A 19375-nucleotide genomic window follows, 5' to 3' on the forward strand; every position below is an offset into this window, starting at 1 on the left:
AAATATGTCATAAATTGATATTACTGATCCATGATCCGTGACATAATACAACAGCGCTATCTGCTGGTTATAATTGGTTACAGCAAGCAGTGGAAGGATGCGCTGGACCACTACACAGATCTCCTCCATTCTGAGACTCATGACTAAGCGTTATCTAGAAATACAGAGGCCAAAACAGAGGCTAATAATCTTTCAGAAGTAAAGACAAAATCATGCAGAAAAACTTATGTCAGTCGTAGATTGGCTTGTATATTGGATATCGACTTAATTAGTATGGATTACTTTCGCGTCTTGTTTGATAAGCTCGACAAGAATAGAGATGGATTTATATCAGTGGAGGAATTGCATAGTGAAATGCGAAGGATAGGTGTAGTACCAGTAGGCGAAAAAGCGCAAGTATGATGTTTTTGTGTAATACCTGTAATCATTTTCTAAATTACTGCACATGACTTAGTCAACATGCTTCTTTTGTTTAGGCTATCTTGTTTAAATATGACGAAAATAAGGATGGACGTCTAAGCTATCAGGAATTTCTGATTTACATGATGGACAGAGAGAAAAAATGGAAAATAGATTTTCATGCCCTTGACAGAAATAATAGTGGTACGTTTTCTGTGTGTGTCTAAATGAAACAGCTCAGTCATTAATTAAGTCCATAAAGGTTGTTTTCGGCTTAATCTAGTTTCATAGATGTATTAATGTTTCTTATAGGTACCATTGACCTGCAGGATATCATGATTCTGTTTAAGGAGTTAGGTGTGCTTATAACTAAACACAATGCCAAGAGAATCATTCAAATGTAAGATCCAATTCTCACAGGATTTGTCTTAGCCCTTGCTGCACTTACTTACTTTTAGTATGGTAATTAACATTAAGGTTACTTAACTTAAACGAGGAGCCTTATATGTTTAATATGATTAAAATGTTGCACAAATGTGGTCACTTTAGTTTTGGAATGCACTGCAGTCTTTATATCAAATGTTTGGTATTTACTGAAGTTATAATATGGTTGTTTGTCATTAGGATGGATGAAGATAACTCTATGACTATAGACTGGGAAGAATTCCTCCAGCACATCATTATCAACCCAGCAGAAAATATTGGTGAGCTGGTTTCTTCCTGGAAACATAACTTGGTAAATATCACAATCCTTATTGGTCTCTACAATCACAAAGAATAATTAGATGAGAGTTGTTAACCTGAATTGCTTTTGTTATACTGTGATGTTTACAAATAAAATTTGATGGTGTTCACAGGTATTTGATATAGGTGAGAGTCGCTCTATGCCTATTGAATTAACCCAGGAGGAAAGTGACCCATTTGTCTGGGGAAACTTTATATTGGCTGCAGGCCTGGCAGATGCTGTGTCTAGAACCTTGACAGCACCAATCGACCGCTTAAAGACCCGGCTCCAGGTATTTTCAGTGTCTGTCGTCGTGTACAAGCAACATTTTTCTACACTTTTTAGTGAACATGAAGAGCTCATATGCAAAAGCCATAATCCATAATGAGATAATGATATTAAAGAGTAACTAAACCCTAAACCAACTTTTTTTTAGTTAATGATTTGTAAGAATGGGGCTTTATTAGTGCTGTTCATTGATTTTAGTACGTTTTTTGACATTTGGATATAAAGTGTTTCAATACTACAATATATGGTGTAAAAACGTCTGAGTGCTGCCCTCTTCAGGTTGAACGGTGGCTACTGCAGTTGAATTTTCCTATTGGATGTTGGGTCCAAAAATGCCTCGTGACATAATCAGGTTCAAGCTCAACACGCCCTTGTTATGATCTCACCACACACTTAGTTCGTCCCTCTCTATCTCCGTTGGGATCTGCCCACTTTTCTTGCATTTTTCAAATATTGCCAGTGGGTGGAGTCAGGCTCTGATCAGGGGTTTAGTTACGCTTTAACCAAATGCTCTCATCACATGTTTTGTTCATCAAATGCTTTCGCTTCAAATCCGCTTAAACACGGCCTCAGGTCATTTAGAAATACTGCTTTGTTGGCAGAATCTGGTAAATGCAGTGTCAATTTTTAGTGTCAAAACGCAAAGTCCTCTAAGTGCACTATGCCCCTGTCCCAAATGGCACACTCTGGACTTGTGGTCCTCCTCAGAGTCCACACTTTGATGACATAGTCCAGACTATGCGAGTCCACGTGGGTGCACTGGAGTCGTATTTTGGGACAGACTCGAGCATCACACGGAAAATAGGTAGAGAAGTTGCCCGTCAGTGTGAACTCCTTTTCTTTCGTCGTCTGATTGGTCTGATTGCCCTTTCACAAGGACTTCTGGGTTGGTAAAGTGCGCAAAGCCTGCTGCAGTGCAGGCTTCGCCGAAGACCGCATCAAGGCGCTAAGGAGGCGCTTTGAAGCACACTTCAAAGCGTAAAAATGACAGATGGGACACCCTACGGACTCACAGACTAAGCGAGCCTGCGCAATTTAAAGCCAAGAGAACGAAAGTCCACATAAAGTGAGCCATTTGGGACAGGGCCTAAATTCAAACTTGGGTCCCTTGTGAATAGTTGGACCTGAATGGCAGCCACATGGATCACAGCGCCCCCTAATGTTTGGTTCAGTTTCTCATTTTTACCTTTATGAATTCTGACTTTCATCATTTGCTGAAATGTTTCTAGTTATATCTTTAGTGATTTTGCAACTGTTTACTATGTCTTGTCCAAAGAAGTGGATATTTTTTGAAGTGGTGGTTTTTGCCAAAAAAGCTTGCATGCACTTAGAGGGTTTTGCACTGCCAAATTTTGTTAAATACCAATGAAATGACTAAAATTTAATTTGTAAAAATAAGTAATATAATAGATATAAATATTATTATTTTAATTACTGGCCAATAACCTTTCCATTGCAATTAAAGTCAAATTACTGAACCTAAACATAAGAGTAGGCCTTAGTTATAGGACACTTAAGTAGCTTTTACAAACATACCTTACAAAAAACATTACTTGTGTGGCTTAAGCCCTGTCCGTAAAACTGCCCCAAAGTGTTTCACCTACCATTACTAATACACTGCCATATATCTGATAGGTTTTTGAATCCAAAGCTGTGTCTCTGGGATTTCGGGTGCTCCAGACTGGGGGTTTTAGATCCATGTGGCAAGGAAATGCTGTAAATGTTCTTAAAGGAACGCCACAATCAACGCTTCAGTGCTTCCTCTATGCACAGGTGTGCACACAAACATGCACACACACATATGCATTTACACATGTACAGATTTCTACAAACACTTTAATTTTCCTTGCAGATGAGAATGTACAGTCTTGGTGATAGGGACAGCCTGTCTGTGCATCAAAGGTTTGGGCTGGGCTGTGTGTCAGGGGCTGTGGCACATGCTGTGTTCTACCCCTTAGAGGTATCAGAGTCATACAACAGGTTGGAGTTTCATACTGTTAGGTGTTGTTGACATTCAGATGTGCGTGACAAAATTTTTTAATATTACCAAATGTAGCTCAGGTCTGTACGGTTGACTAAACAGCATTTTCCTAAATGTACTGTACCTGATCTGCACCTGCACTCATAAAAATATGTGCTAAGGACTATTTTTGGTCTATAGAACTTTTATACAAAATGTTCTCTGTAGCAGGAAATGGTTCTTTACACATTAAAAATGAACAAATAAATGTTTCTTTAGAGAATAAAAAGGGGTTTCTATGGCATCAATGTGAAGAACCTTTTGCAGCCCCATATTTTTAGGAATGTGCCGATTTATAACACTTATAGTTTTTTTGTACTGTATGCTCTGTTTATGTTATATTATGTCATGTTGTATGACTTATTGACCCAAAATCACAAATCTGCTATTGTTTACTCAATAAACAGATTTGTTTTTGTGGTAGGTCCTAAAAGTAAGACTCAATCTCCAGATGGCCGGCTCCTACAATGGAGTCCTGGGATGTGCTAAATTGATTTACCAAAATGAGTCTGTGGCAGCATTTTATAGAGGGTTTAAACCCAGCATACTCTGCATGATACCTTACGCTGGTGTGGAATGTGCAGTGCATCAGGTAAATCAAAGCTATAGAGAATGTTGATGTTACATTAATATTTTATGGACGTTATTACCTTATAATATTTTTTTTCCAATGGCAGTCAATTAATAACTGGTTCAAAGCAAAGGACCCAGCCCAGATCAGCGATCCCAAACTGTTCCTCATCAGTTTTGCAGCATTTGCATCGGGACAGGCCACCAGTTACCCTCTTGCTGTCCTAAGAACACAGCAGCAAGCTCAAGGTGAATGTTAATTGACATAAATGCAAAAAATGTCTTGATTTATAAAATGTAAGGTAATAACAGTGATGTTTTTTATTTATAATTTCAGCTGTCTGTGCAACCTCACCAAAACCTGTGACTGTTCTCCAAGGACTCATTGGAATCTATGAGACGTATGGTGTCCGAGGCTTTTATAATGGAATGGGTGTTAGCTTTGTGAGGGCAGTTCCCTGTGCTTTGTTAAATTATACCCTGACCTCAAAATTCCAAACACTGCTTTCTTAGTTGTCATAATGTAAAAGAAAGATTCAACGAAGAAGCAGTGTAAACATGAAATGTACCATTGCCTGTGATTTTTATGTGAAAAAAAATGCACCATAAATTTAAAACAACTTGATTATGCAAGTCAGCCTACTAAGTATTGACTTGTGATAAGTTGACATAACTTATATAAACAAGTTGAAATTGTATAACTTCATTTGTTAGGTTAAAGTAATATAAAAATATGTTGATTTAATAATATTTTACAATGTATTTACTTAAGTCATTACTAAATAATTAACATCTATTTACCCTGGTGAATAAATGTAAAGAGATCCAGATTTTTTTTGTTTTGAAAGTCTCTTAAAATGACAACAGGGCATATACAGTAAGAAGATTACCAAAGCAAATGGAAACAGAACAGTCCACATGAAATGTCCACTTTTGAAGCCTGATTGTAACAACAATGCACTTCACCAGCTCTGTCTGGCACTATCACTAAATGGATGTTAAAAAGATAAACGCTGATATACATATGACTTGAGTATGATCTTAAAGTGATTTTAGAAAGCCAAATAGCCTAATATTAATTTTATGAATGAAGCCTACATATTAAGTAAGCAGTGTAAACCTCGCTGCAAACCTAAAGCAAGGTAGGCAATAGTGAATATTTAGCTCTTTTTTAAAATCCACTTATGTGCCTTGAAATGTGCTGGTTTGTTTAATGACTTGCCTCATTAATTTGCACTGAAATAGGAAGTGACCCCCCCCCCCTCTTTTTAAAAAGGCCTGCCATTTAGAAACGTTTAGTTTACCCCACAGCAATCTTTACTAGTTGGTTTTAAGTAACAAACAACCAAGGGGGTACATTCATTGAGCATAAAAACTAAACACCCTAAAAAATATTAAGATGTTTCCACATAGGGCCGTATTTTGCATATTATTTTTCAAGACAAATATATTGTGAAACTCCTTTTTTAAAATTAGGCTTATCCCCAAAACATACTTTTCTGCATATGGTACAAATAATGGACGTTTGTACAACCCTGCTATAATCACAGACATATAGCCTATAACCAATTTGTCGCTGTATCTTCAACAGCAAGATTATTTACTGAGGCACCACAAAAGGCAAAAGCACAGAAGCAAGCCTCTGAGTTGAGCGGCTGTGGGGTTTGGCTAGATGGGATACAGCTAAGTTCCAAATCTCGCGAGATGTTGGGTTTAGGATAAGGTTTGACAAGTTTGGAAGTATGACTAATGAAAATGTTTGTTTTAGCTAGATGGAATACAGCTACGTCCTAAATCCCGTAAAATGTTGGGTTAGGGTTAGTTTTTAGGGATTGGAGTAGGCAGCGCTCATCCGGTGAGGTTTCACGCGATTTCGGCTGTTGCTTTATCCCTACTAGCCACAAACGACTTCCTGATTGTACGTGGACATAGTGACGTCGGCAAAGTTGACGTTTCACAAACATGGCGGCGCAGCAGGGTGAAGTGGACGAGCTGTTCGATGTAAATAATGCATTTTATATCGGCAGTTATCAACACTGCATTAACGAAGCACAGAAAGTAAAGGTGAGTGTTGTGTAGATACGTGTTTTGTGTGATTCATCAACGTTTCTCACAGAGAAATGGATTTGTTTTACGTTAGCATCAATGCTAATCTCATAACTAGTCTAATTCGCAAGGTTTATAAGTAAAAAGTCCGAAATTAACAAATGACAAACTACCTTTTGTAATTCTTCATGTGTTTTCTTAGACATCGGGGCCAGAAAAGGAAGCAGAGAAGAATATTATTCTCTACAGGGCATACATTGCCCAGGTAGGTTATATTTAAACTGAGTATGTCATTAAAGTTGTTATAAATAAGCCATAAAGACCAAATCGTTTCTGTGACATAAGGTCAAGTGTTGTGCTGGCAAACAATGATCACTGTAGCTTGTTAAAACTAGTGAGTTTTGTTTTGCAGAGAAAATATGCTGTGGTACTGGATGACATTAAACCCAGCTCATCTGAGGAGCTGCAGGCTGTTAGGATGTTTGCAGAGTACCTGTCCAATGAAGGCAAAAGGTTTGTGAATTTTTTTATGTTTTCTTTTTTCATTTTATTAATTTGAAACTTTGGTACATACATTTTTGGTCTGTCAGTTAAATAATGGTGCACAAAGTCAACTGGATCATATCTGATGTACTTTGAAGGGATGCTATAGTGGCAGAACTAGACAAAAAGATGGCTAAAAGCGTTGATGTTTCCAACACCACCTTCCTGCTGATGGCAGCTTCTATCTATCTGCATGAAATGAACACAGATGCTGCATTACGTACCCTGCACCAGGGAGACAGTCTTGAGTGGTAAGAGGAGAATATCTGAAAGTTTCTCTATTGATCAATTTGTGCTTTCTCTTATATTTGGATTAAATTGCAGCTCTCTAACCTGCTTTTTGTCATTTTGTATGTCTTTTAGTATGGCAATGACTGTCCAGGTGCTTCTAAAGTTGGACAGAGTAGATATGGCAAGGTGTTGTGGAAACCTAATTTCTAAAAGCAATGCTTTTAAATTACCTACTATTATTATTATTATATGAACTTTTTGAATTTTTGCTACAAAGTAAAAAATATTATTGAAATTGAATTATTTATGGAGCTGTTTTGGTGGTCATTGCATCCACAGAAAAGAACTGAAAAAGATGCAAGACCAAGATGAAGACGCCACCCTGACTCAGCTTGCTACGGCTTGGGTCAACCTTGCAGTTGTGAGTATTCATGAACTCTTTGTAAAGCAGTTCTACACGTATTCATACTGATTCAATCAAATAATTATTTTGCACAGATCCCTTTACATTTTTTACTACTGATGATTAATGTACGCGTATACACGGATTCATAACATCGATGAGTATTTCTGTGTGATGTCACTTCAGTTATGATCTTTCCTTAATCACTGGGAATTAAATGTCCTTCTCATCTTCCTTCCATCAATAGGGGGGAGATAAATTGCAGGACGCATTCTACATCTTTCAGGAAATGTCAGACAAATACTCGCCCACATTGCTGCTGCTGAACGGCCAGGCCGCCAGTCACATGGCTCAGAATAAGTGGGATGAAGCTGAGTCAGTTCTACAGGATGCTCTTGATAAAGTAAGAGCCAGGATTTACGTGCAGTAGTAAATTTAGATTACAGTTGCTTGGACTTAATCCAAGTTCTTTTCTTCCACCTTCCCTCGGTACATTTAGCTCTGTACATAGCGTGTAAATGATGTTACATGTGTTTTATTGTGTTGTTAAAGTACCCTTTCGGAATGACTACCAAAGCTTTACAGGCACAAAGCAGAACTTGTTTGCCTGTTACGGATATATTTCATGAATGCGAGCTGCTCTCCAAAGTTTTACATTCTGAGGAAAGCTACTAAGCTTGCAAACATGCAAATTACATATATTAACAGCAGTTCAATTCTGGGGAATAGGATGAAAAATTTTCAATACCGTTAAAGCATAAATCCCGGACCACCATTTAAACATCACCGTAGTTTGAGAAACCGCTTTCACAACATTAACATTTATGCATTTTGTCAGACTTTTTTAACTAAGGCAAATTACAGTCTATAACTTCTTATCAGTATATATGTTTCCAGAGGATCAAACCTGTGACATTTGTTGCTAATAAAGTGCTCTTCCATCAGTCGAGCTACATGAACACACCAGCCGAATAAACTCAAATACTTTAATCTATGCAGTGACAAATACTGCTGCTTTTTCATTTGTCTTTTATATTGTCCTAAAGAGCAAGAAAAAGGCAAACAGGCATAAATAAATAACAAGCAAGCATTTGCCCTAACAACTGACTAGGGCCTAAGCTTGTAATTTTTCTAGTGGTTGGGGAAAAACAGGAATTATTATTAAACTTGCAAAACCGAATAATTGAAAAAGCTGTGTATTGATCACCAATGATTCAGTTTTTACTTGCATTGTAATTTCTTTATTTTCTTCTTTATTATCTGTAGGACAACAGCCACCCTGAGACACTCATCAACCTCATTGTGTTGACACAGCATTTAGGCAAACCTCCTGAGGTAAGTTCTGTTAATAGGGATGTTAAAAGGAAGATTTTTAATGCTTTAAAGGACAAGTTCGGTATTTTACACATAAAGCCCTGATTTCAGATTGTTTATGAAGAAATACAACGGTTTTGACTGAAATTTGGATATATAATGCTGGCCCGAGAATTTTCGGGTGTTTGTTGTATCACTTCCCACCTCTATAATGGCTGTATAGGTGCACTGCATCAATCCTTCCTAAAATGCATTAACTTTCATTTACAAAGATGTGAAACTCACCGAGTGGTCAGGGGTGTTCACTGATATGCTCACACAAAAATCGCTGCAAAAGACGCATTCCAACAGGTTTTATCGTAGTTTTGTCCAACTCCATTGACTTTTTTAGATGTGCTGTGTGAGGTACGGTATTACTCCGCGCCGGGAACTTGTTTGTATTCTTGTAAACGAAAGTTTAATGCATTTTAGGAATGATTGTTCTAGTGCATCTATACACCCATTGTAGAGGTGGGAGGTGAAACAACAAACACCAGAAAATTCTCGGGCCTGCATCATATGTCCAAATTTCAGTCAAAACCGTTCTATTTCATCATAAACAATCTGAAAATAGGGCTTTAATTGTAAAATACCAAACTTGTCCTTTAAAACCAGTGTATATAAATGGCTTTTTTTGTACAGTTGCAAATTATTTGTTGTGTTGTTTTCAGGGACAGTAAAGATACTCATAGTGCCTCCTTGTGTATATTTCTCCTGAGGTTACCAATCGTTATTTGTCTCAACTGAAAGATGCACACAAATCCCATCCTTTCCTAAAGGATTATTTTGCTAAGGTAAGGTTATTCGGTTTTTCATTAAATTAAATATATTTAACTGAACCAGATACACAGTATTATTTTTGAAAGCATAATGTAAGGGCTATATGAAATATTGTGAAGGTGCTAATAGGAATAAAGGATTTGTGTATAAACTCCTAAAGATTAACCATTGTTCAATGAAAAGACCTTTTTAATTACACTTTGATGTTTCCCACAGGAGAATGAGTTTGACAGACTTGCCATGCAGTACGCCCCCAGCGGCTGAACACAGATCAAGGTGTAATTTATACGGCTCCTGGAAATCCATGTTATTCTCTACTGTACACTTTGGTTTTTAAACGTAATAACATTCAGCTGCGAATTTTTATTTGCTTTGCCTTTTGACGTCCCAAAAACTCTACATTCCTCTATAACAGTTAAATAAACTTGTTTATGCCATACACCCTGTGTTGTTGCAGTGTTGAAGATAATGTATGAGGTTCATCTTTATAAATTCCCGGTTATAACAAATGTGTGCTTATAGCACATTGTTATATTGACATTAACCAACACATCATAACTAGTCATGGCAACTTGACAACATAATTGACCACTTTTTACCAGTGATACAAATTGTCATTAAAATGTTATTTAAGTGTCATATGGTTTTATACACTGCAAAAAAATGATGTGTTAACTTTTTACACATTGTGTGTGTCATGCCATTAAATGCGTTATTTCATGTTAAAATACATGAAAGGGACAACACAAGTTGTGTTAAAAGTTAAAAACAGTGATGGGAGTAAGCGTTACAATTAATTCTGTTACTGTAATTTCACTACTTTTAGCGGTAATAAACATGTTTTTTAGATCAAGTAACGCAGTTACAATTAGTGAAATTTAAATGAGTTGGTTACTCACGTTACTCTATTTTGTGATAAATGAACACTTGCAGACAAGACATTTCTGATCTAACGTAGCAGGATCATGGGGCACAATGAATATTAACACAGAAGGTGTGTTAGTATAGGGACGACACATTTAATGTAATCATTTTTTGCAGTGTAACAGTTTCATGAATATTTTTCTTGACCTCAACTACAGTGGTACAAATATAATTTGTCATTAAAATGTCATTAAGTGTTTATTGTCAAATCGTTTTTTAAAGTTCATAATATTTTTTTTTTAAGTTTCCTCCATGTGTTTAACAAATAAAATCAATCATTTAATAATAATAATAATTAAGATTGATAAAATTATATTTTCTCGCATTTGGAGGCCAATTCACCTAAAATTAAATGAAAACAGTACAATAATGGGTTAATCCATGCAGCGTTGGGTCCATGTCACTGCAAAAACACTTAATATTTAAATTAATTCATTTAATTAATTAAACATTTGTTAGTTTTTTCTTCTATGTCAGAAAATTTCAGAACCCTCTGTGTGAGGAAGATTAAATTCTGTTAGTTGTCAGTGTTTTATGTATTGTGCACATACATAAATTTAAGTGTAATGTTTTGACGTGTCTGTTGCATTTTGATAAGGTATTTAAAATTATCTGACTGTATTAACACTTCATGACATTTCAATGACAGTTTAATATAATGTTAACCCATAAAGCTAGACCGTTTCTTAAGTTTAATAATTATTCTGCTATGTCATGTTTATGACAGATTTATGACAAGTTATGATGTATTGGTTTATGTAAAGTTTTCATAACAAAGACAATTCAAACAATGTCTTTGCATTAAAAATGACATAATTGAGCAAATAGTTGTCATAAATGTGCATCAAATCTCCTTCATGTTCATGACACGTCATGTTATGATTATGAAGGTGTCATGTCAGTCTTATGAACATCCCTTCAAGTAAAGTGTTACCAAACATTCTGTGAAAATACCACCTTGATATCTCTTATATTTATTTTCATCTACAGATAATGAAAATGTGAGTTTCTCTTAGCTAGAAGCGAGAGATAATGAAAGCCCACTGCAAGGTCTCAAGAGTAACCTGTTGCACACATGGATTAGAAAAGGATTAAATAAGTCTTTGCACAGAACCGAAAGCCAAACTTTAACATTTTATGCTGTCGGTGAAGCTTTACTTAAATTTATTGTATAATCAATGAGGCGAGTTTAGTTACAGGATGATTTATTTTAAAATGTGAATCTCGAAATGGCCTAATTTGAAGGAAGAACTGATGTTTTTGATCCCAAAGCTGAGTCAGTTTATGCCATTTGACAAATTAGTCATTTATAGTTACAGCTCCAAAACACATTTAGGCCAAATAACATCACACTAAGTGTCTTCTTTTCAAACAGTGTGTGAGCTCCCTAATGTCCAAAATTTCCTTTGTTTTGCTGGCATCTAAGGTCAGTGTTTCTCTCATTCATCACTATTGAAACAAATAACGGTGTTGTCATCAGTAAATGTGATGATGTGGTTGCTGTAGTGTGGAGATGCATTCATGAGTGAACAGTGAGTATAATTTAGGGCTGAGGCAGCACCCCTGTGTAATGCTGGATGCTCTGAAAATTTAACAATCGCTCAGAATGTGACCACACAACACTTCTGCTGAATGTTTTCAGACTTAAAATGCTTCTAAAAGCTTTGTGCATGCAAATATTAATTGTCAACCAAATTTACTCGGCTCCAGATTTTTAGGGTCAGTTTTGAAGTATTCATAAAGTATGCTAAACTGAGGAATAAATCAATGTATGCATTCTGGCATACAATGTTAGTCCAAGAACTCATGAATTGCCCTGATGCAGTACAGAAGTCACAGGTCAGGAATCATTTAGGCATGGTCTTCTGTAAACTAGCCCAGACTTGAAAATGCCAGTGTGTCTAGCTGCTTTGGACAGGTTTTAAGGAGACACATGGTGAAATCCTATCAGTACTGGCTGTATTGCCTGCAGAGAACCTTAAAAGACCTTCTCAGTGAATTGCAGCAAATTCTGCAGTTTCATAGAAATAATTGATTCGGTCTGGCACTGTTGTCCCAGATTGTCAACATGAGTCTCTACTTTTCATATTAGCAGGGCGCTTGGCAGTTCCAGGTTAACACAGGCAGCATTATGGTATAAATAAATAATAAGCTGCCAAAGGTTATTTGCTGAAGAGCTTGCATCGGTCTCAACAATGCATTATTTTGTGGGTTCAAATGTACAGTGCAGTTGTTACTGTATTGGACAGACCCTTTACAATTTTAGGTCTCATTTATTAAATTCTTTCAACTCAATTTGTATTTGATTTAGTAATCAAAGACAAAACTAAAGCACAGGTTTTTGTATTACAGAAAAGTGGTCATCTGTTTACTGCATGTTTATAACACTAGATGTCACCATAATCCAAACTGAGAAGTCTCAACCGTTTACTACTCCGATTTTGCAAGAAGTGTACTAGCAGTTGTTACTTTCTTTTGTGGTGTTTGTGTTGGTGGTTGCATGAAGAGCATTACTAAAATGTTCAACATGTATTTTAATGCTAAACCTTAAAAACATTTTGTTCTTAGTACACAACTTTATAATTTGTAAATGCAACATTGGGACTGAAACCTGTTTCAGGATGAAATGAAAGTCTTAAATGTGATGTTTATAATGGACAACTTTGTGGTGACACCTGTTTTGGGTGAGATATTAACCAACATCAGTTACTCATCTTTATAATAACAGCTGTTAGATAAAGGCCATATCTACCCAGTATTAGTTTAATGTACAGCCAACTGCACTGCTACACTTGAAATAAATGGTTTGAGCATCAGTTTAACTCTATAACCCAAACCATTTCCTACAGAAATACCTTTTAAGCTAATATACCATCGCACAAAAACCTAAATAGTTACATGATCTTGGTTTTGTGAAGACGTCTAGCATATGTTTTCAAAACATAGAATATATGAGCATATATGTATTCTCTTAAATATAACTTAATACATTTTTAAAGTTGAACTTGAAGTGACCTCAGTGCTAAAAAAAATGAACTACAAGACATAAAATGCACAAAACTTAATTTGTTCTTGAAGATAAATGCCTAGTCCTTATTTCTGCACTGAAGCAAAAATTTATAATTAAAAACATGCCATTAAAAGAGCCTTAAAATCTGTATACATTAAACATTTTGTGCAGTGCTTCAATTTACTGTTGATGTTCTCTCATACACAGTCATATGTTAAGTAAGCTTTTTTTAAGCCTTGCCAGAGGCTCAAATCTGTTCACTTATTGTTGCTCTTCTTTGGGATAGCAGAGGAGACACATACAGCCACAAGAGTCAGCTTGATGTTATAGTTTTCTTTTAAACACGGTGCTCAATCTTATGTGCTAAAAATATTGTTTAGTAATATTACTCTTTATTGGCATCGTGTGTAAAAGTCATTATAAAGTAAAATTTCTTGAAATACCCTTTAGAAAACCAGACTTTATGGTATTGTGTTTATGTTGTTATTTACCAATACTGGCCTGTCTTATACAGTAGCTAGTATTGCTCATTCAATTATTTAACATTATTTCTATAACCTGAGTCATTGTTATGTACTTAAGTAGATTTTTCTGGTAAAGACTATCAGTAAGCTTACTTTATTTCACTATTTATTTTTCTTAGGCCTACTTTTATTTTTACTCCTTACATTTTTACAAAAGTATTTGTACTTACTACTTCTTACATAAGGCTTGTTACTTAAAGGTGGGGTGCATGATCTCTGAAAGGCAATGTTGATATTTGAAATCACCTAAACAAACACGCCCCTACCCAAATGGAATCTGGACCTTCTTTTGATAGACCCGCCCCACACATACGCAACGATGTTGGTTAGTAGACACGCCCCTTGCTGCTGATTGGCTACAAGCGTGTTTTGGTACTCTGCTTGACTCCCTTTTCCAAAGTGTTTTTCAAAAATCATGCACCCCGCCTTTAAATTTTAGGAATGGAAACATACAGTCACCTAAACGATTATTATGAACACCTGTTCAATTTCTCATTAATGCAATTATCTAATCAACCAATCACATGGCAGTTGCTTCAATGCATTTAGGGGTGTGGTCCTGGTCAAGACAATCTCCTGAACTCCAAACTGAATGTCAGAATGGGAAAGAAAGGTGATTTAAGCAATTTTGAGCGTGGCATGGTTGTTGGTGCCAGACGGGCCAGTCTGATTATTTCACAATCTGCTCAATTACTGGGATTTTCATGCACAACCATTTCTAGGGTTTACAAAGAATGGTGTGAAAAGGTAAAAAAATCCAGTATTCGGCAGTCCTGTGGGCGAAAATGCCTTGTTGATGTCAAATGGAGAATGGGCCGACCGATTCAAGCTGATTCAAGCTGATAGAAGATCAACTTTGACTGAAATAACCACTCGTTACAACCAAGGTATGCAGCAAAGCATTTGTGAAGCCACAACACGCACAACCTTGAGGCAGATGGGCTTCAACAGCAGAAGACCCCACCGGGTGCCACTCATCGCCACTACAAATAGGAAAAAGAGGCTATAATTTGCACGAGCTCACCAAAATTGGACAGTTGAAGACTGGAAAAATGTTGCCAGGTCTGATGAGTCTCGATTTCTGTTGAGACATTCAGATGGTAGAGTCAGAATTTGGCGTAAACAGAATAAGAAAATGGATCCATAATGCCTTGTTATCACTGTGCAGGCTGGTGGTGGTGGTGTTGTCTGTGGCGGATGTTTTCTTGGCACACTTAAGGCCCCTTAGTGCCAATTGGGCATCGTTTAAATGACACGGTCTACCTGAGCATTGTTTCTGACCATGTCCATCCCTTTATGACCACCATGTACCCATCCTCTGATGGCTACTTCCAGCAGAATAATGCACCAGGTCACAAAGCTTGAATCATTTCATTTCAAATTGGTTTCTTGAACATGACAATGAGTTGACTGTACTAAAATGGCCCCCACAGTCACCAGATCTCAACCCAATAGAGCATCTTTGGGATGTGGTGGAACAGGAGCTTCGTGCCCTGGATGTGGATCCCACAAATCTCCATCAACTGCAAGATGCTATTCTATCAATATGGGTCAACATTTCTAAAGAATGCTTTCAGCACCTTGTTGAATCAATGCCACGTAGAATTAAGACAGTTCTGAAGGCGAAAGGGGGTATTAGTATGGTGTTCCTAATAATCCTTTAGGTGAGTGTATATGGAAATTCTTCCCATTGTAAATATCACTTAACCCTATTGGGGTATTGTTAACCCCAACTATAGTTTTCTTGTGCTTTCAGCAAAATCAACAAATTCAAATCAAAGATTGACAGTCTGCATTCATTTTTATAGCACTAAAATTATATCATATTCTTTAGCATATATACGATTAACAACATAAGAACTATTTAAGGATTTATTTGAGGACACCCTTCACTTCTTTCATCTACCTTCCAATGCATCCTTCAATACGTCACTAAGTTAGCTAACAGATCCTAAAATATGCCACTGCCATTATTTGTCATCAGCTTTGTCTTTTGTCTGCCTTTGTTCTGCATGGTGGTTGTTCAGCCTGCATACATTCATTATAGCAAAATTTAAAATTAAAAGTTAAAAAATTTAAAAGGTTTTTTGTATTTATGTATTTATACAATGTGAGGTCCAGTACCAGCATGCCACTTAAACATAGTAGTAAGGGCTACTTTTACTTAAATAATCTTACTCTTAAATACAGTACTTCTTTACTTTGACTTCTACGTCTATCAGTACTTCAACTTCAGAGTAGTTTTAAACATAAGTATCTCTAAGTATCTTCTACTTAAGTAAAGGATGTGTGAACTTTTGCCATCTCTATCACACAAACATCATCCGTATGTTGCTTGTAAACGAGCCTCTTTTTTGCCATTTTCATCATCAAACTGGAAATATGAGCCTTCCCGACAATTATTTTGTTATAAAGGGCTTGAAACCTTTGAAGGGGTACTTTCTTTGGCATAGCTGCATTTTTCGAGTCTGTCAGCAGGCAGAGAATTACAGAGCCCAAGAGAGCTCATCATTCAGATTCCATCTCAAAGAAACACACAATGCCTGAATTAACTCAGTGCCAGAATCGCATTGTGTTGTGGACTTCAGGACACTGAATTCCGGGTAATCATGTAGAATCAACTACAATTCTCACTGGTTCATCTTACTGTGACCTAGTTTCGCTCGAGTTAACATTTGCACATCTCGTAGAGACACCCTTAAAAGGAAAATCACACATTAAATCTTATTTCATTATCACAGTTGTTTCTTTTTGACAGCGATTAAATTAAACTTGAATTAAAATTCAGAGACTTTGCCTTAAGTCACCTGCTGTTTAGATTTCCCTCATGAGAAATTACTCTGATAATCTCATATTAAAAAGTGATCTCAGCAATGTGTGGAACTATGCTCAGGTTTAACAATAAACCAAAATCTACAGTTTTTTAAGTATGAACTTCGTCAGCTCTTACAAGATCAACCTCCTGGAGATGTGCCATACATATTACTTTTCAGTCTCTCTAGGACCAAACTGAAAAATAGCAACATCTGAATGAGCAAAATCTGAGTCTGAGCCATTTTCACCTATATATTACATTTATATTACTCTTTAAACAGCACAATGGGTCTTGACTCTTGTGTATAAATGAAGTACAGTAGCCTACATATTAACATTTTCTAGTCTATAGGCCCGCGCTCTTCAAACCTTTTGTGTGCAAGGGCACACAATCTGGAGGGCTACTTTTTGATATAATCTACTCAAACCGTTTTGTTTTACTTGTTGATATGTTTTAGTATTGTTTAAAATGTTAACATACGTTAACCATGCTAAGCTAATATAAAAATAGGTAATAAATAAATATTACAATTGAGAACATTAATAGAATGTGCTTTGGCGGGCACCTCATGTTGACTCTGTGCTGGCTACCTGGTGGGTACCGTGGGCACCACGTTGGAGACCCCTGCTATAGGCTATAAAACAACTTTTTGTTATTCACTAATAATAATAATCTTTTTATTATGTAATAATCATTATTAATAGCAGTATGCATATTCATGATTTTCTTTATCTCTTTATCAAACTTCGACTGTGGAAATGTACTTTTTTTTCGGCTCTGTATTGCACAGCTTGTAACCCCTAAAATAATTTAAATATTGTAATAGTAGAAATTACACTGTAAAACGTAATACCTAAATCTAACTTATAAAAATTGAGGCAAGTGATTGCATTTGATGTTTTAAGTTGAGTCAACTTGTAGCCTTTTTTAAGTATAATAAACACTGTAATATTACTTAATACAAACGCAACAAAATTAAGTTGAGTTAACTAATAGTTCTAGTATTATTCAGTTTAATTTACTTTTCTTGGTACAGGTAAATTTTTTATGGTTTGTTGTTGTTGTCAATGCGCCCACCCAGTTTAGTTTTGGGCAGCTGTAAAGGGCGACATACTTCAGCACTTCAAGCACCAGTCTTCTGAACAATGGTAACTACAAAACTCAAAGATGAAACAAAAACTCTTCTAAATCTTGAAGATAAATGAACATTAAACACTAAAAAAACTTTCTTTTTAGTTAAAAACACATAAAATAGCGTTTAAATTTAAATTTCACTGTCCAAATGCAGTCCCATGCAAAGCATGCTGGGAACTACGAGTCTACTGCCTAGTTAGCTATGTTTACTAAAATCATTCATGTAGTTTCAACACAAAATTATTCAGTTAATTTCCTTCTTACAAATTTAAGTGGATTATACATGATAAAATGAAGCTGAATTTACTCAATAAAGTGTTCATTTAGAATTACTCAAATTATTCATCTTTTTATGTTATTTTAACTCAAATTTTGATAAAAAAACAAGAATTCAATTTTTTAAAAACAGTTTACTCGTTTTATCTTTGTTAAATCTACAAAGGCACAGAAACACTTTTTACAGTGTAGATGTAAAGTTAGTAAACTATTATCAAACGATTTAAGAATCGGTGTGAAATAACAACGTACAAAATTGTATTTTCTCCTGCCTTTTTCCCTTATTATATATTAGTAACACTTTATTTTATAAGTTACATGTTATTTCAGTAAGTCACTCACTACACTTTTAAAATTAAGGTGGTCTTTAATGGGTTGTTTGTATGTTCTATTAAGAACCCAACCCGTTGCACAAAAGGTCCTTTGTGGTGTAAAAAGCTCTACAGATAAAGAGTATAAAGAAAGGTATAGACATAGATTTTTTAGACTTTTAAAATTGTATAAGTTTAATAAACGGTTTTTCTATGACGGTAAAGAACCCTTTAAAACTATATTTTAAAGCGTGCATTTTAATAAAAACAATAACATCATACTACATGCATCTTTTCACTACTACTCATTACTTTAATGCAAATACACCGGGACATGAATTTATCTTTGGAGTATGCCTATTTTATAAATCTATAATGTTAACTACGAGTAGGTACATCACTTTCAGCCATACTGCTCTGCTCACACGTTTCATATTACAGTCAGACCTCTTGACAGCACAGCAATGAAAAATCACAGCCACGTGATGTGAGGGGCGGGGTCTACGGATGTTTCGGCCAATAGGAGCGTACGTCAACCCGAGCTCTTAGATGAGGGACTAGACTAGAGCATGAATAACGGTACGCTACAATATTTACTAAAATGTTTAACCGACAAGCCAACGTCAGACGTCCATAGCATTTATAAATAAATTAGTAAACAATAAATACTTTCCCTTGTGTCGGTAAATTGAAACTAGCAGTCTGCCATCGCAAGCTTTTATTCAGCCTTTGAAATGGCCTGGGTCTGGAAGGTAAGTCAAGGTTTATTAAGTGTTGTTCGCTTTATTGTCCGTAATGTATGGATGCTTATCAAATATGTTGCTCAGACGGAACTAGCAATGTTGTTATTTTTATCTGAAGTGTCGACGGAACGAAACATGGAGGTTTATGCTAATATCTTGTTGCTTTTTTCTAATGAATGTAACTATCGGCTTCATTGTAACATTGCTAAAGTGCGACACGTGTGTTCACCCAGTTTGCTTACACTTTCAGCCAGATTTATAACCCGCTTGATGTTTGACTC

The 19375-nt window shown here is 36.0% G+C and overlaps 3 protein-coding genes across 4 annotated transcripts in view; all 3 read left to right on the forward strand.

Annotated features, from left to right (window-relative positions):
• Window positions 1–112: 112 nt before the first annotated feature.
• slc25a24l (solute carrier family 25 member 24, like) lies at window positions 113–4555 on the forward strand. The gene is made up of 10 exons (XM_055202795.2): window positions 113–396; window positions 477–603; window positions 712–799; window positions 1024–1135; window positions 1257–1415; window positions 3047–3184; window positions 3264–3371; window positions 3856–4023; window positions 4109–4250; window positions 4339–4555. Exons 1-10 carry the CDS (start codon window positions 274–276, stop codon window positions 4512–4514), a joined length of 1341 nt encoding a protein of 446 aa, XP_055058770.2. The 5' UTR covers window positions 113–273; the 3' UTR covers window positions 4515–4555.
• Window positions 4556–5903: 1348 nt separating this feature from the next.
• cope (COPI coat complex subunit epsilon) lies at window positions 5904–9796 on the forward strand. The gene is made up of 10 exons (XM_055202801.2): window positions 5904–6065; window positions 6250–6312; window positions 6460–6560; window positions 6689–6841; window positions 6954–7007; window positions 7161–7242; window positions 7472–7627; window positions 8491–8559; window positions 9297–9371; window positions 9574–9796. The coding sequence occupies exons 1-10, from the start codon at window positions 5964–5966 to the stop codon at window positions 9619–9621; spliced, it is 903 nt and encodes a 300-aa protein (XP_055058776.2). The 5' UTR covers window positions 5904–5963; the 3' UTR covers window positions 9622–9796.
• Window positions 9797–18883: 9087 nt separating this feature from the next.
• The window catches only part of st6galnac3 (ST6 (alpha-N-acetyl-neuraminyl-2,3-beta-galactosyl-1,3)-N-acetylgalactosaminide alpha-2,6-sialyltransferase 3), a 90390-nt gene continuing 89898 nt past the window's right edge, over window positions 18884–19375 (forward strand). For both annotated transcript variants that reach the window (XM_055202799.2, XM_055202800.1), the window contains exon 1: window positions 18884–19103. In XM_055202799.2, the coding sequence (XP_055058774.1) occupies window positions 19086–19103 (18 nt within the window). In that variant the 5' untranslated portion in view covers window positions 18884–19085. The remainder of the gene's footprint in view (window positions 19104–19375) is intronic.

Source organism: Misgurnus anguillicaudatus, chromosome 2 (genome assembly GCF_027580225.2).
Source record: "Misgurnus anguillicaudatus chromosome 2, ASM2758022v2, whole genome shotgun sequence".
Lineage (NCBI taxonomy): Eukaryota > Metazoa > Chordata > Actinopteri > Cypriniformes > Cobitidae > Misgurnus > Misgurnus anguillicaudatus.